This window comes from Astatotilapia calliptera, chromosome 3 (genome assembly GCF_900246225.1).
Source record: "Astatotilapia calliptera chromosome 3, fAstCal1.2, whole genome shotgun sequence".
NCBI classification, from domain to species: Eukaryota; Metazoa; Chordata; class Actinopteri; order Cichliformes; family Cichlidae; genus Astatotilapia; species Astatotilapia calliptera.
The window spans coordinates 32,275,509-32,293,571 of NC_039304.1; the positions used below are offsets into that span (position 1 = coordinate 32,275,509).

The 18,063-nt window shown below is 39.2% G+C and overlaps 1 protein-coding gene and 1 pseudogene across 1 annotated transcript in view; both read right to left on the reverse strand.

The window, feature by feature from the left end:
- LOC113019255 (receptor-type tyrosine-protein phosphatase H-like) overlaps window positions 1-7,905 on the reverse strand; it is a 423,637-nt gene extending 415,732 nt beyond the window's left edge. The window contains 3 exon segments of the mRNA XM_026162834.1: window positions 6,022-6,276; window positions 6,628-6,745; window positions 7,598-7,905. Of these exon segments, the coding sequence (XP_026018619.1) occupies window positions 6,022-6,276; window positions 6,628-6,745; window positions 7,598-7,660 (436 nt within the window). The 5' untranslated portion in view covers window positions 7,661-7,905.
- LOC113019277 (receptor-type tyrosine-protein phosphatase eta-like) lies at window positions 18-5,556 on the reverse strand (annotated as a pseudogene).
- Window positions 7,906-18,063: the final 10,158 nt, after the last annotated feature.

Sequence of the window (18,063 nt, forward strand, 5' to 3'; positions counted from 1 at the left end):
GGGCGAAGTCTGCGAATTTACTCTGTTGGTGTCATAGCCCCTCTAGGAGTTCAGAGTTAAGAGGTCAAGAGTTAATGTTTCCATTGTAACACCTCCAGATTTGACAGAGAAACACTCATTTTTAACACTCGATTTTAACTACTATCATTTTACACCTCAGAGTTACATTAAAAGAATGTGACTCTGCTTAGAGTAAAATTAACTCTACTTTTGCAAGGAGACTATTAACACCAAAAAATTTAACACTTTTGAATTTGCTGTGTATCCAGAGCTGCTGACGTTCTCAAACACAGTAAAGAGGGTAAAATTGTAGTTTGTCCCAGCAGTCAGAGAAGAGACCACACATGTAACTGATGCACCTGATGTCGTGCATCCGTCCATGTCATTCTTGCCAATAACAATACTACCGCTGTCATATTCTAGGATGTATGTTAGCATGTCGTTAACCTTCTTCCACATCAGAGTTATACTGTTCTCATTTTGTGTCACAGTCACATTCTGGACATTTTTTGGAGCTGAAAGAGGACAAAGAATGATTTCGGAAGCATAAATAGATGTTACTTTTTCCTTTCAAGGCACTCATAGTGACAAAGCAACACACATAGGGGAGACCGGGGATAGTTGTAACGTGGGTCAGTTGTAACACTTCCAATTTCTCCAATCAGGGCTAATATGTTCAGGGTTGGAATATGTTCAAAAGCTAGATTTTTGCATTCTGTCACACACACACATAGCTACATAAATGGCTCTAAGTGCATTCATGTGTTGAATAAACAAAGATTACATGTTAATGTTTTGTTAGTACCCTTATTTCATTGTGTTACATTTTACCCCAGGATATGTTACAACTAACCCAGACTATGGGGTTAATTGTAACATTTCACTCTTCGTGTTTGAGACCATACCATGCAATGGGTAATTGTGCTGCAGAGAAAATAGCTGCACTATTTAATAGCAGAGACATGTAAATACTTTGCATTACATTTTGAATCCACTACCTTAAAAGAGCTTCAATTTACAGACAGAAATGTCAAAAATGTTACAACTATCCCCGGTCTCCCCTATGTTAATAAATAAATGAAGCTCTGGTCTCATTTAGTCTGATTCAAATGCAGTTGCTGTGAATTATAAGGAGCTAAAGATGAAATAAAGACAATTTTACAAATTCTGATTCACAAATGACATCCTTAAGTAACCATTTTGGTTTCCTAAGTTTTAGTAAGGATGTATTCTGGGATGTTTTTAACCTTTTCCCACTGCAGTGTTATGCTCATCTCATTTTGATGCACCACAGTCACATTATTAACACTTTGTGGTAAGATAACAGCGGAAAGTGGCTTTGACAAAAAAAATCTCTCCATCAGCTAAAGTTTCAAGTACTAATGAGGCGTCCATCTGGGCTAATTTATCTATAATACAGAAAATATGTCTTACCACCATCAGTGACTGCGATGCAGTTTACTCCACTGCTTCTGACATTTCCAAACACAGTGAAGAGAGTGAAATTGTATCTGGTTCCACTGGTCAAGTCTGACACTCTGTATTCTTTTTCAGAATTACTAATGCTGATCTCTCTTTCATTAAACACAAGAATATAATTGTCGATGTTGGGGACTATTTTCCACCCCAGAGTTATGCTGGTCTCATCTTGTCCATTTTTCTTAAATTCGTCAGCATTACGAGGAGCTAGAATAGAAAAACGTACAAACAAGAAACTGTAACAACATTTTCTGTCAGAAACAGAAACATGGAGCGAGGCTTCAGTTTCAGTATTTTTATCAGTCCTTTTGAAAAATATTAGGTGAGCTACACTCTTCTGTTTCTGAGAAACCTTAAACATCATTATAGAGCTCTGCTCTTGTTCATGTTGTAGAGGAGCATCAACTGTGGAACATTTTAAAGGACTATGACTGTTTTAGCTGTTTTTAATCTGTTAACCTCCACCAGGTTAGCAGTAAGCAGTCTAGGATTATAGGTCGGGTTAGTATTTGACATATTCAAATTGGAAAATTGAACAAATGTTTATGTTATTATTCTGTAGGATGTATTCTGGGATGTTTTTAACCTTGTCCCACTCCAGTGGTATACTCATCTCATTTTGATGCACCACAGTCACATTATTAACACTTTGTGGAGCTAAAGATAACAGAGGAAAGCGGTTTTGATAAACAAACAAACAAAAAAAACACACAAAAAAAAACAACAACTCTCCATCAGCTAAAGTTTCAAGTACTAATGAGCCGGTCCATCCTGGTTTATCTATCTATGTTAGAGAAATTACATCTCACCAGTAACTGCGATGCAGTTTACTCCACTGCTTCTGACATTATCAAACACAGTGAAGAGAGTGAAATTGTATCTGGTTCCACTGGTCAAATTTAACACTGTATTCTTTTTCAGAATTACTAATATTGATCTTGCTCCCATTAAACGCAAGAATATAATTGTCGATGTTAGGGACTGTTTTCCACCCCAGAGTTATGCTGGTCTCATTTTGTCCATTTTTCTTAAAGTCGTCAGCATTACGAGGAGCTAGAATAGAAAAACGTACAAAGAAGAAACTGTAACAACATTTTCTGTCAGAAACAGAAACATGGAGCGAGGCTTCAGTTTCAGTATTTTTATCAGTCCTTTTGAAAAACATTAGGTGAGCTACACTCTTCTGTTTCTGAGAAACCTTAAACATCATTATAGAGCTCTGCTCTTGTTCATGTTGTAGAGGAGCATCAACTGTGGAACATTTTAAAGGACTATGACTGTTTTAGATGTTTTTAATCTGTTAACCTCCAACAGGTTAGCAGTAAGCAGTCTAGGATTATAGGTCGGGTTAGTATTTGACATATTCAAGTTGGAAAATTTGACATATGTTTATGTTATTATTCTGTAGGATGTATTCTGGGATGTTTTTAACCTTGTTCCACTCCAGTGGTATACTCATCTCATTTTGATGCACCACAGTCACATTATTAACACTTTGTGGAGCTAAAGATAACAGAGGAAAGTGGCTTTGATAAACAAACAAACAAAAAAAACACACAAAAAAAAACAACAACTCTCCATCAGCTAAAGTTTCAAGTACTAATGAGCCGGTCCATCCTGGTTTATCTATCTATGTTAGAGAAATTACATCTCACCAGTAACTGCGATGCAGTTTACTCCACTGCTTCTGACATTATCAAACACAGTGAAGAGAGTGAAATTGTATCTGGTTCCACTGGTCAAATTTAACACTCTGTATTCTTTTTCAGAATTACTAATGTTGATCTCTCTTTCATTAAATGCAAGAATGTATTTGTCGATGTTGGGGACTGTTTTCCACCCCAGAGTTATGCTGGTCTCATTTTGTCCATTTTTCTTAAAGTCGTCAGCATTACGAGGAGCTAGAATAGAAAAACGCACAAACAAGAAACTGTAACAACATTTTCTGTCAGACACAGAAACATGGAGCGAGGCTTCAGTTTCAGTATTTTTATCAGTCCTTTTGAAAAACATTAGGTGAGCTACACTCTTCTGTTTCTGAGAAACCTTAAACATCATTATAGAGCTCTGCTCTTGTTCATGTTGTAAAGGAGCATCAACTGTGGAACATTTTAAAGGACTATGACTGTTTTAGATGTTTTTAATCTGTTAACCTCCACCAGGTTAGCAGTAAGCAGTCTAGGATTATAGGTCGGGTTAGTATTTGACATATTCAAATTGGAAAATTTGACAAATGTTTATGTTATTATTCTGTAGGATGTATTCTGGGATGTTTTTAACCTTGTTCCACTCCAGTGGTATACTCATCTCATTTTGATGCACCACAGTCACATTATTAACACTTTGTGGAGCTAAAGATAACAGAGGAAAGCGGTTTTGATAAACAAACAAACAAAAAAAACACACAAAAAAAAACAACAACTCTCCATCAGCTAAAGTTTCAAGTACTAATGAGCCGGTCCATCCTGGTTTATCTATCTATGTTAGAGAAATTACATCTCACCAGTAACTGCGATGCAGTTTACTCCACTGCTTCTGACATTATCAAACACAGTGAAGAGAGTGAAATTGTATCTGGTTCCACTGGTCAAATTTAACACTGTATTCTTTTTCAGAATTACTAATATTGATCTTGCTCCCATTAAACGCAAGAATATAATTGTCGATGTTGGGGACTGTTTTCCACCCCAGATTTATGCTGGTCTCATCTTGTCCATTTTTCTTAAAGTCGTCAGCATTACGAGGAGCTAGAATAGAAAAACGTACAAAGAAGAAACTGTAACAACATTTTCTGTCAGAAACAGAAACATGGAGCGAGGCTTCAGTTTCAGTATTTTTATCAGTCCTTTTGAAAAACATTAGGTGAGCTACACTCTTCTGTTTCTGAGAAACCTTAAACATCATTATAGAGCTCTGCCCTTGTTCATGTTGTAGAGGAGCATCAACTGTGGAACATTTTAAAGGACTATGACTGTTTTAGATGTTTTTAATCTGTTAACCTCCACCAGGTTAGCAGTAAGCAGTCTAGGATTATAGGTCGGGTTAGTATTTGACATATTCAAATTGGAAAATTTGACAAATGTTTATGTTATTATTCTGTAGGATGTATTCTGGGATGTTTTTAACCTTGTTCCACTCCAGTGGTATACTCATCTCATTTTGATGCACCACAGTCACATTATTAACACTTTGTGGAGCTAAAGATAACAGAGGAAAGTGGCTTTGATTAAAAAAACAACAAAAAACACACAAAAAAACAACAACTCTCCATCAGCTAAAGTTTCAAGTACTAATGAGCCGGTCCATCCTGGTTTATCTATCTATGTTAGAGAAATTACATCTCACCAGTAACTGCGATGCAGTTTACTCCACTGCTTCTGACATTATCAAACACAGTGAAGAGAGTGAAATTGTATCTGGTTCCACTGGTCAAATTTAACACTCTGTATTCTTTTTCAGAATTACTAATGTTGATCTCTCTTCATTAAATGCAAGAATGTATTTGTCGATGTTGGGGACTGTTTTCCACCCCCCCCAGAGTTATGCTGGTCTCATTTTGTCCATTTTTCTTAAAGTCGTCAGCATTACGAGGAGCTAGAATAGAAAAACGCACAAACAAGAAACTGTAACAACATTTTCTGTCAGACACAGAAACATGGAGCGAGGCTTCAGTTTCAGTATTTTTATCAGTCCTTTTGAAAAACATTAGGTGAGCTACACTCTTCTGTTTCTGAGAAACCTTAAACATCATTATAGAGCTCTGCTCTTGTTCATGTTGTAGAGGAGCATCAACTGTGGAACATTTTAAAGGACTATGACTGTTTTAGATGTTTTTAATCTGTTAACCTCCAACAGGTTAGCAGTAAGCAGTCTAGGATTATAGGTCGGGTTAGTATTTGACATATTCAAGTTGGAAAATTTGACAAATGTTTATGTTATTATTCTGTAGGATGTATTCTGGGATGTTTTTAACCTTGTTCCACTCCAGTGGTATACTCATCTCATTTTGATGCACCACAGTCACATTATTAACACTTTGTGGAGCTAAAGATAACAGAGGAAAGTGGCTTTGATTAAAAAAAACACACAAAAAAAAAAACAACAACTCTCCATCAGCTAAAGTTTCAAGTACTAATGAGCTGGTCCATCCTGGTTTATCTGTCTATGTTAGAGAAAATATATCTTACCAGTGACTGTGATGCAGTTTACTCCACTGCTTCTGACATTTCCAAACACAGTGAAGAGAGTGAAAGTGTATCTGGTTCCACTGGTCAAATTTAACACTCTGTATTCGTTTTCAGAATTACTAATATTGATCTCTCTTTCATTAAATGCAAGAATGTATTTGTCGATGTTGGGGACTGTTTTCCACTCCAGAGTTATGCTGGTCTCATCTTGTCCATTTTTCTTAAAGTCGTCAGCATTACGAGGAGCTAGAATAGAAAAACACACACAAAAGAAACTAAAACAATGTTCCCAACAACATCTTGCATTTTGTGTAGGTTTTAATTAGACTGAATGTTTTGTTCAGTGCTCACTAACCTGTCACAGCACTGAATCTGTATCCACTGCTGTTGAGTCCCTCAGACATGGTGAAGAGAGTGAATGTGTAGTTTGTCCCAGCAGTCAGAGAAGTGACCACATGTACTATGGGTCCTTCTTCAGGTTTATAAATATCTTCTCTTATATTACCATATTGCAGGATGTATGTTGGGATGTTGTTAACCTTGTTCCAGGTCAGAGTTATACTGTTCTCATTTTGTGTGGTCACATCCACTCTGTCAACATTATCTGGAGCTGAAAAAGAAAAGAGGACACACAGTGGTTGTAGTTACAAAAAAGTTTTAAAAAGAACAAGAACTGAAGCACTGACTATACTGCTTTCACTCCTTTTTTGTTACATTGTCAGGAGCTGTGATGATTTGAGAGTGGTGTTCACCTTTTACCACAATAAAAACCCAGAATGACATTCACTTCAGTTTTACCGATCACCAACAAAAGTCTAGTATAGTGTTTCATTCTTACGGGCTTTTGCTGTTGTAGATGTAGTTGTTTGTTCTGTTGAAGTCTGTGGAGTGGGATTTGTTTGAGCCAGTGGAGTAAATGTTTGTGTTGTTTGAGTTAGTGGAGAGGTTTTTTGTGTTGTACCTGTCAGCAGATTGGTTCTTAGTCTTGTGCTTGTTTCTGTTTTTGCTGTACTTTTCTGTCCTGCTGTCACTGTCGTCGTCACTGTTGATGTGATTGTTGTATTGGAGTCAGTTGTGCCCTAAAAGCAGAAAAAGAGTAAAAAATACAGAATCTAAAATCTGTGAAAAAAAATCACCATTGAATACCCAGTTAACACGAGTCTGTGGCAGAGTCACAGAGCGATGTTTGCTGCTTTTAATTTCACATCTACATTATATCACAAACATTATGTGAACAGTAATACTTCGAGATATCCTCTGAGCTTTCTGCTTTATAAGAACAAAAACTTTCACTAAAAAAAAAAAAAATGATGTGCAGGAAACAAATAAGTCAGTGTCAAATTATTTTAGCATTTTATGTGTCAGATTCTACAACTAGCAACATCTGTAACATAAAAATCACAGAGCTGGCAAAAAATCTATTAATTAAGTGTTTGCTTTTACTAAAAATGCAAATCATATGTATTATTATATTGTATATTATAGCTACAGTTACTTACATTTACTGGCCTATGAAATATCTAACACATTTCTCCTCGGACACACTCTTTAAAATTCCACATCTGATTTGATTCAATCATTAAGTCTGTATCGTGTAAGTGTTTAAGATATTGTTGAATTTTCTTCTTTCATCCTCTTTTTGTTCTCAGAGGAAACAGATCGGTGTCGCAAAGAAGGAATAAATTCATGTTTCAAAATCTGGAAAAGTCCAGAATTTTCATGCCATTTAACAAGATTTTGTTGTTCTTGTATTTCTGTACAAACCAGTATTTCACAAAACATAACTATAGTGTTTCAAATACATAATGAAGCATGTCATGCATTTAGGCTTCACTGTGGTTTTGACTGCACTGCTTCCTTTTGTCGAGGGTAACCTACACTGAGCTTCACTATCTGATCACCATCAAAGTGAAAGGTAAAAAAAAACTTACCCAGAGTAGACTCAGGAAGACACAGAGCAACAAGTGGTCTGAGATAAGGGATAAAAGCTTCATCGTCTTCAGGACTCCTAACTGGCACACATACTTTGAACTTGTTCAATTCCTTTGTTTTCCCCGGATAACCTTGTAGCTGCTATTTTCAGCACCTCTGCTGGTATGTTGACAAAAACCACACTTAAGCTTGGCAAAGAATTTCTCTGACATGCACTATGATAACTTTAATTCAAAGTTGTTGACTTTTAATTCTTAGCTACATCCTCCTCTCGTAACCTCTGGTCCCTTTTCATATTGGCAAATGACTAAGTAAATAACTGCTTTTCCTTTCTGGCCTTGTACAACTACAGAGACCTTTGCCCCACCTGTTACTTCCTTATTAACGGTCATGCTGTGCTGCTTGTCAAAGGTACGTCAATCAAGAGCATTTGCCTCTCTTACATGTTTATTGGAGGTAATTGCTGCATATCAGCTGCTATTTATCTCTTCATGCTTGTGGCCGCTTGTGTGCCTTTATTATGGGCAAATAAAAGATGAGACGTTTTTGTTTATGATCACAGGTAAAGTTGTGAACTGCTACTTTGAATAAATAATATTTGTGTTGTTTTATTTTAAGAATTTCCAGTTTTTTTAAGGTTTTAAGTAAAATCACTGTTTAGGTTCCTCCGCTGATTGCTTTCACAGCAGAGTGGATCTCCTTCTTGTGTCTTAGCACTGTCTCAGAAAGCTGTGATATTTATCGCTTCCTTGTGGTTGATCTCAATAAGGAACTGCGAACAGAAACTTACCCTCATACTGTTAACTGCGCACAAAGTCACAACAGTCTTTATGGTGTCATATTTTGAGTAGCGCTCAAAAAAAGTGCTGATATTTCAAAGAAAATTGTTGTCCACTGTGGAAACATGATGGGGAAGTTAGGATTCATAAATGATAATAGTTTTCCTCATCTGTTAATATGGAGTCATTTCAATTTTTGAGCTTCCGTGTTATACTGAGGATAAAGATAGCTCTTTTTAAACAAGTGCATACATTGACTATTGATAGACAAATAACAGTATTTTATGACAAGGGGAGCCATCTGCACAATCATTCGCATGTTTTTAAGACTTGTGAAAGTTGGGTTGGGTGTCCAGGTAAGGGAGCAACCTTTTATGGGTGCAGCTTGTCTCAGACCCAGACCACTTTGTCTTGTCCCCTTTCTGTGTGTGTCAGTTGTAATTAACTCCGAGCAAGCCTATATGGGGATCTGCAAGTTGGGACTGTAGAATATTTAGCTGATTTAGAGTTTAGAAATGTGTTAAAATATAATGTAGAACTGTTGTAGAGACACTGACACTGCCCTCACTATAATAAAGGCTGATTGTAGGAGTAGATTGTAGACCTCCCCCACTGAGTGGAAATTCCCCAGAGGAAGTTTTAGGGTGGGGGTCTCAACATTTGTAACTATGGTCTGGAAGTGAGAGGGGTTTTATGACCTCTAGGGAGTCACCTACACCCACAGTGTTTTAACGGTCATGCACACACATCCACACACACACTCACTCATGTGCACACACATACACACAGGTATGCGCACACACCCACAAGGAGCAACAGGACAATTGACCTACTGTATGCTAATGTGAGAGATGCATACAGAGCCACCCCCCTCCCCCCACTAGGGAAGTCAGACCACAACCTGGTTTACCTACAGCCACAATACACACCCCTCGTCCAAAGGCAGCCTGTCACAACGCGCTCCATCCGGAGATGGACCCCAGAAAAGGAGGATGCTCTGAGGGACTGTTATGACACCACAGACTGGGATGTGCTCCTGAGCCCACATGGTGAGGACATAGAGGGGGCGACACACTGTCTTACAGACTACCTCAACTTTTGTGTGGACATGGTCGCCCCTGCTAAGACGGTACGGTGTTATCCTAATAACAAACCGTGGGTAACACAGGAAGTCAAAGCTGTCCTCAACATGAAGAAGAAGGCTTTCAGGAGCAAAGTGAAGGAGGAGATGAAAGCAGCACAGCGGGAGGTGAAACGCTGCCTGAGGGAAGCAAAGGACACCTACAGGAGGAAGGTGGAGCAGAAGTTGGAGAGGAACAATATGAGGGAGGTCTGGAATGGTGTGAAAACCATCACAGGCCACAACACCAAGAAAAGCACAGTGGGGGGGACTGTGGAGAAGGCAAACGAACTCAACAACTTCTTCAACAGGTTTGACCAGCCCACAACCCCCCCACCCTCACCCTCACCTTCACTACAGAGTCCAATCCCCACTCTCCTACCTCCCTTGCTTCCCCCCCTTCCTGACACCATGACACCCCCCTCCTCCAATCCCTCTCTCAGCAGCAAGACATCTCCCCCCCTCCCCTCCTCCCAAACATCTCCCTGTGTCACAGTGGATCAGGTCAGGAGACAACTGAGGAAGCTTCGCCCCAGAAAGGCAGCAGGCCCAGACAAGGTGTGTCCTAGGATGCTAAAGGAGTGTGCTGCTGAACTTGGGGAGCCGCTACAACGAGTCTTCAACCTCAGTCTGCGACTGGGGAGAGTGCCCGCCCTATGGAAGACATCCTGCATTGTCCCGGTCCCCAAAAAGAACCGGCCCAATGAGCTGAATGACTTCCGACCAGTGGCACTGACGTCACATCTTATGAAGACTCTAGAGCGGCTCTTCCTCAACCTCCTCCGACCACAGGTACAACATGCCCAGGACCCACTACAGTTTGCATACAAGGCGGGTGTCGGAGTGGAGGATGCCATCCTGTACCTCCTACACAGAGCCCACTCACACCTGGATGGGGGAAAAGGCACGGTCAGGATCCTGTTTCTTGACTTTTCCAGTGCCTTTAATACCATCCGGCCCTGTATGCTTCAGGAAAAACTGAACAGGATGCAGGTGGACCCCTGCCTGGTCGCTTGGATCTCCGACTACCTCACCGACAGACCACAGTACGTCAGGCTGAAGGACATCACGTCTGACACAGTGGTCAGCAGCACAGGAGCACCACAGGGAACTGTGCTGCCCCCTCTTCTCTTCACCCTGTACACCTCTGACTTCTGCTACAACTCTGAATTATGCCACATTCAGAAGTTTGCAGACGACACAGCCATCATGGGGTGTATCTGGGATGATCAGGAAGAGGAGTACAGAAGTCTGGTGAGGAACTTTGTCGCATGGAGTCACACAAACCACCTGCAACTCAACACCTCAAAGACTAAGGAACTGGTTGTGGACTTCGGGAGGTCTAGAGCAGGTCCACTGCCGGTTCAGATAGAGGGGGAGGAGGTGGAGGTGGTCAACAAGTACAAGTACCTCGGGCTGTGGGTGGACAATAAACTGGACTGGTCATGCAACACAGAGCACCTGTATAAAAAAGCCCAAAGCCGACTGTACTTCCTCAGGAGGCTGAGGTCTTTTAACATCTGCAGGAAGCTCCTGAGGATATTTTACCAGTCGGTGGTTGCTGGAGTACTTTTCTATGCTGTGGTGTGCTGGGGGAGCAGCACAGCAAAGAAGGACTCATCCAGGCTGGAGAAACTGATCAGGAGGGCTAGCTCTGTGGTCGGCATGAAGCTGGACACTCTGCTGACAGTGGCAGAGAAAAGGACATTAAAGAAACTGATGGACATTATGGACAATGCCAGGCATCCTCTGCACACGGCCATTAACAACCAGAAGAGTCTGTTCAGTGACAGGTTGCTTCTCCCAAAGACAAGAACTAACAGACTTAAAAACTCCTTTGTCCCACACGCCATCAGACTGTTTAACTCCTCTCTGGAGGGGAGAGGGAGGGGAAACAGGAGGACAAAGGAGGGGGGAACAACTAAGCTGTAGTGCCTCTTCACCTCACTGTGCAATACCTTTTGTGTAATACTTTTGTAAATAGTCAACAGTGCAATAGACCTCAATACTTGAAATGTGCAATTCACTTGTATTTTTATTTTTTATTCCTATTTATTCTATTTATCCCCTTCGTATATTTTATTTATATTGTCTCTGTATTTATATATATATATGTGTGTGTGTGTGTGTGTATATATATATATATATATATATATATATGTATATATATAATATTCTGTAACTCTATACACAGCAAATTCAAAAGTGTTAAATGTTTTGGTGTTAATAGTCTTCTTGCAAAAGTAGAGTTAATTTTACCCTAAGCAGAGTCACATTCTTTTAATGTAACTCTGAGGTGTAAAATGATAGTAGTTAAAATCGAGTGTTAAAAACGAGTGTTTCTCTGTCAAATCTGGAGGTGTTACAATGGAAACATTAACTCTTGACCTCTTAACTCTGAACTCCTAGAAGGGCTATGACACCAACAGAGTAAATTCACAGACTCCACCCCCAGCACGGCTCCAATCGAAGCTGAAGTGAAGCCGTTTCAGAACTTTTTGCTCTACATATTTGAGTTGTTTGCCATGCTTGGTAAGTCATTTTTTCAAAGATTGTTTCAATTATTATTATGAGCTTTTACTTCTGTGGCTCTTTGGAGTTGAGACAAAGCTGTGTGAAAGGCATTAGCCATGTTGCTCGGTGATAGCATAATATTCTGTTTTAGCTAGCTGAAAGGTATTGTTTGCAGGCAAATACCACAGCCTTGAAAAAAAGCTTGCATGTGAATTTTCAGTCAAACTTTTGGTCAAATACACCTAAAACAATGTCTAGAATGTGAAATGTTGGTATAATGGTGCTACTTGAAGCCTGAAAATGATCGCCCATAAAAATAAAAAAAAACGAGCAAACAGCAGTAGCAGACGTCCTGACTGGATTCTACGTTAGCATAGATCCCTCCAGAGTTTTGTGCACACGGTTTAGGTAAAAATTAAAAAGGTTGAGGTTTTACATTTAGTTCAGTATTACCTGTTGCCTGTGTCTTTGTCTTTTGGGAAAATACTTTACACAAGTAATGGCTCAAAGAGGATTCATTTTTTTTTTTTTTTTTTTACTGTGCTGCAATTGTTTACTGGATTATTAGTGCCATTAATTAGTGTCAACTAATTTTTATTCAATCTCCACACAGGATATGCTTGTGAAGATGGAATATGGGGGAGAGCAGAAGTGCGTTGAAGTTCCACAAAGGGATGAATGAAGGACATGCATATTGTATTGAAGAAATAAGTGATGAGAATGCTGTTATTTGTATTTACCAGCTCACCTATGTCAGACCTTTTGATAAACAAAACTCTAATGAAAGTGAGAACATGTATACTGTTACATCTTTCAGAAAATGTTTTGAAATTGTGGTGCACAGTTCAGAATAAATGTTTTTCAAAAACCATTGCATCTTTTTAGTAAATGTTTATTTCCAAAAGAAATTTTTAGAAGTTCAGAACGGTGAAATTCCCGCTTTTTAGAATGAATTAGAAGATAACTCTTACGTAGTTAAACTAAAATACTCTTTGAGAGTTAATATATAAACTCTTAACACCAAGTGTTAAATTATCAACTCCAGACAGATTTGGTGTTTAACACTAAATCAGAGTTAACGTACCAACCCTCCAAAAAGAGTTAAATTAACACTCTCTGGTGTGGACCCATATAGACACTTTAATAGTGTTGAAATCAAATCCGACAGTGTTAATTTGGACATGCTGGATTTGCTGTGTAACTTCTGTCGGTGCTGTGCTTTTTTGGAAATCGAATTTCCCAGAGGAACCCACCCGAGGGATTAATAAAGTTCTATCTAATCTAATCGAATCTAATCTACACTCACTCACGAGCACTCACATAGACACAGACACAGAGTTTCCAGCACACCGTGGGGGTTTTATGATGGGGACAGCCTCTATAAAGCTGGCTGTAACTAACAAAGGGGTGAAGATTTGGAGAGGGACACCGGCCTCGTCTTCCCTTCTAGAAGTGCATGCTTAAATGAAGATGAATAAAGATTTTGTGAAAATGACTACTGAGTCCGGTGCCATCTCTGAACGCTCGAGGAATGAAAAGAACCAGGGTAAAACTGATTTCGCAACAGGACATACCACAACTCCGGATCATTGGAGGGGGGGGGGGGGGGTTTAACTCTTTTATGCATGCTTGTGGGCTGATCAGCCATTTTTTAAGTTACCCCTTTGTCTCGATTAGGTAGGTCAGTTTGTTTGTGTTAGTAGTACTGTTTTTTGCTAGCTTTTGAGTAGAGTTCTATGATTTTGACCTCTTTTATCGGCCCAAGATTGAGATTTTTCTATCCAATTTAACCAACTTAGTTTTGGTGTTAACCCTTTAAAACCGGTCGGAGCGGGCACACTCTGTTTTGCGTAACTATTTTTAAATCGCGGTAGCACTGCAACCACATAAGCCAGCGCAATAATTTTTTTTGCATATGAAACCGGAGGAGTTGTACTTACTAGTGATGTGACGTCCTGTATCGAGGCTTCAAAGCTTGTGTCGAGTAATTGAGGGGGCATTTCCGCGATGCGCGTATCGAGGTTTGCTTCATTTATGGGAGGAGCTGAAAATGATGACGTCCAAAGCCTCGCTGCCCGGCTGTACCACGTGAAGACAGACGAGACAGTTTGGAGAGAGTTTGGAGGTTTATGACAGTGAGGAGAGAAAGCCAGGAGAGAATGGAGCCAGCTAAGAAGAGGAGGATGTCCTCCCCTGTGTGGGAACATTGGGATTTTATTCCTCCCAACAAGGTATGCAAATTTCTACAGAAGATGTATTTTCACAATACTGATGGTGCAATACAATTTATGTTAAGCGGCTTTACTTTTGTACAAGGTGAAGTGTTTGCTATGTGCCAGGGAGCTGGGGCCCGTTCTTCGTACCTCGCTAAGTAAGTTAGCTGGATTTGATTGTTGACGATTTCGCGTGATCTTGGATCATTCGGTTCCCCGAAGCTCATCCGGGACTTGCTGTCATAGCAACAGAGCCATAAGCGTAAACCTGCTCGGGAGCAGGTTTACTTTACGCAGGTATGTCCGCTTCATTTATACGAAAGCAACAGCGATATTCCACCACTGTTTCACGATAAATAAATAACATCAATGTAACTGAAGATAATGCAGCACTTGATCCTTTTATTGATTTCACACAGATACATACAGGTCATTCCCTAAAAAAGGGAAATGTACTATTAACATTCTATTACATGTATGTGATTATTACAGATGTAATTCATATTTCAGAGTAGTAATTGTAAATTACTTCGTGTAATCAAGATGAGAGACCACGGCTATAAAAGCGAAGGTGGATTTGGGAAGCCTGTTGCAGCCATGTCCTGTCCGTATACGCGAGCCACCCATTGCGGAAGGTGCAAGATTGATAAGGAGAGTTTTAAGAATTCAGCGTATATTGCGGGGCAGACAGGATCCTTTAGTTCAGCGCGACAGTGTGCTCATTGAGAGATATCGATTTTCCCGTGAGGGTATTATTTACTTAACCAACTTGTTGACGAGGGGGTGCAGGACCACCACCTGTCTTTTTTTGCTCTGCCCTTTTCTTGGTTGCTGTTATAAACAAACAAACAGATTATTCCAGGGTCTCTTTCCAAGAGACGAAAAGCAATATAAGTGATAAATATTACCATTCTGTAGAATATTCTTATATTTCACTTTTACTTGTTCCCATGTTCTAGTGGGTCCTGTTGTGGCTCTAATGTGAAAGGGGATATAATATAACATATTATAATATAATATAATGTAATATAATATTGGATAATATAGTGTGATATGATAAATCTACCCTACCGCCTACTGGTGTTGGCCAGAGGGGCCGATGGCGCGATATGGCAGCCTGGCTTCTGTCAGTCTGCCCCAGGGCAGCTGTGGCTACAACCGTAGCTGCCTCCACCAGTGTGTGAATGTGAGAGTGACTGAATAGTGGCATTGTCATGCGCTTTGGGTGCTTTGAAAAGCGCTATATAAATCCACTCCATTATTATTGTTATTATTAAATTACTTCCGAGTTTAATTTGTCAGCAACTTTCTGCCAGCCCTCTCTCTTTGCTTTTGCAGCCTTTGCAGTGTTCCCTTGCGTTCTGATTAAACTCTGAAACTCCTGAAATCCCTCACTCAAGAGTTCTTGCTCTGCTGCCGAAAAATACCGAGCGCGCTCCTTCGACATTTTCGCCGACCAATCAGAGGGTTGCCGATCAATGTTTCTACTATCGATGCGTAGCCCCTTTTACGACACCCAGTGATCTCACATTACTTCATCCAGCTGTACTGATCGTCAACAGCAGGTGTGTTCGGAGAACCGGATTAGCGAGCTCATGGTTAGCGCGATGATTTGGTCTTGGATGTGTCATTTGATCTTGGATGTAGTAAGCGACGTACGAAGAACGGGCCCTTGGGATATAACAACACCTCATCCATGCTTAGGCACTACAGAGCTTTGCATGAGAATAAGGGGAACACCGATTGTGGAGCAAGACCAGGTGAGCCATCAAATGCCATGATAATATAGCATGCCGTAATGTTACTAAATGATATAACAATATTATACAACTGTTATAAGTTACGTGTGTGATATTTATATTTATATTGTGCTGTCTTTCCTCAGGAGAACAATCTCAAATAGATGAAGACCTGGTTAGCATGGTGATTAAGGACTCCCAGCCATTTAGCATTGTGGAGGACAAAGGATTTAAAAGATTTGTTAAATCATTAAATGTTTTAAATGTTCTTCCCACTAAAAAGGCCATAAAAGCAGTGAAAATTTAGTTTTTACAGAATAAAATGTGGGCAGGACTGAGGCTCAAAGCCTCAGTGTGTAGCTGTCAATACCTCAACATTACAAAAGCACAACCACTGTCCACAACCCAACCAGGGCCTCATGAGCCTATACTGGTGTTATTAAAAGTTATCTTTGACTTTATGACTTTCTGTGTCGTTTCTGGGATGCTTAGGACTCATATTGCACTGCTGGAAATAGTTTATTTTGATGCATATGCTGCTTTTTTGCAAATTTGCATTATAATATTTATTTTCGTTTTTCCTGCAGTATATAAAAATTGGTGTATTTCAAAAATAAAACTATGAAGACACTCAAAATAAATTTCCGGTGGTGGGAAACTATTTTGTGCAACTTTTTTGTATTTACAGTTTTGAGAGATAAGCCTCTTAAATTTCTCTAACTAGAAATATATGTTAAAAAAACAAAAACGATTTTCAATTTTTTTGTAGTTTATTGCACTTTTTTGCAATTTATGTAATTGCTATGCACTTAATGCAGACATATTATTAAAATTTGGGCTATAATGGTTGTATTGATGTATAGCAACTTGAAATGCTCCCAAAAATGGCACTACAGCATGTAAAAATATAATATAAGCTCTGGTGGACTTGGTTCTATGGTAGCCCATATGGAAAAGATATATATAAATCTTATAAAGTTTTTATCTGTCTTTTATGAAACTTGTATGAAAAGCATACAAGAGTGAAAACACATATAAGATCCCTTGAAAAATTATATAATGAAACTTGTATGTTTTGTATACTTACTAAAAAAAAATATATGAAAGTAATGAGAAAGTGGCCACTTTCATGAGTAAATCATGTAAGCCTTATATGATTTATATATGATTTACTCATGAAAGTGGCCACTTTCATGAGTAAATCATATATGTTTTTACTATTTCTTTTCCATATGGGAGGTCTTAAAAAGTTAAATAAAAAAACTTTTTTGGGGGGACTTTCCTTCACTGCTCAGTCCATCACCACAGAACATTGTCATTGAGGGTTCCAAGCTTACATTTTCCTAACTACTGAATGGGGGTGCCTAAAGAGCCAGTTGTTTGCTTGTTCTCTACTTCAGGAAGCAGTTTTCTACCTTCCAGTCTTACATGTTCCAGCCCTACCTCCCCCACTCTCTCATACAACACATCACTTGCACACAATTGAAGGAAATTAATATGGTAAGCTGTGAAAATCTATGAATAATGTTACTGTTATTTAATGAAATAATAGTGAAACAAACCCCTCAGTTTCTTACATTTAATTGTTTCTGTTTCTTGATTAGCTAAGAATTGATAAAAACACAGTGCGATGTGAGCAGATATGTGAGCACAGATCTTCTTTGTTTAACTTACTGTAAAACAGAGCTTCATATTAAACCTTTGCACTCTGCATTTCTTTTTAGTGTGTTAAATTTTGAAGAATTTAAATTACTGTCTCTTTAAATTGTCATTTAAAATAATGTTGCTGCATCATCCTAGGCCAGGTTTCAGTCAACAGTTTTTCAGGATATGAATCAGCCTGTATGCCTTTGACAGCACAGGTAACTGCAGAAATATCTGTAGATTTATCAACTGCAGAGTAACGTGCTAACATGGTGACATTACATTGACATTACACTGGGAGGATTGCTGAACGCTGGATGATTGAGCATGGATCAAGACAACTTGAGAAACATTTTTTGTTGATCGATGTAGCTGTTCCAAATGACAGCAACATCAGGAAGAAGGAACACGAGAAGTTCGAGAAATACCAAGGGCTCAGAGAAGAGCTCGAGAAGA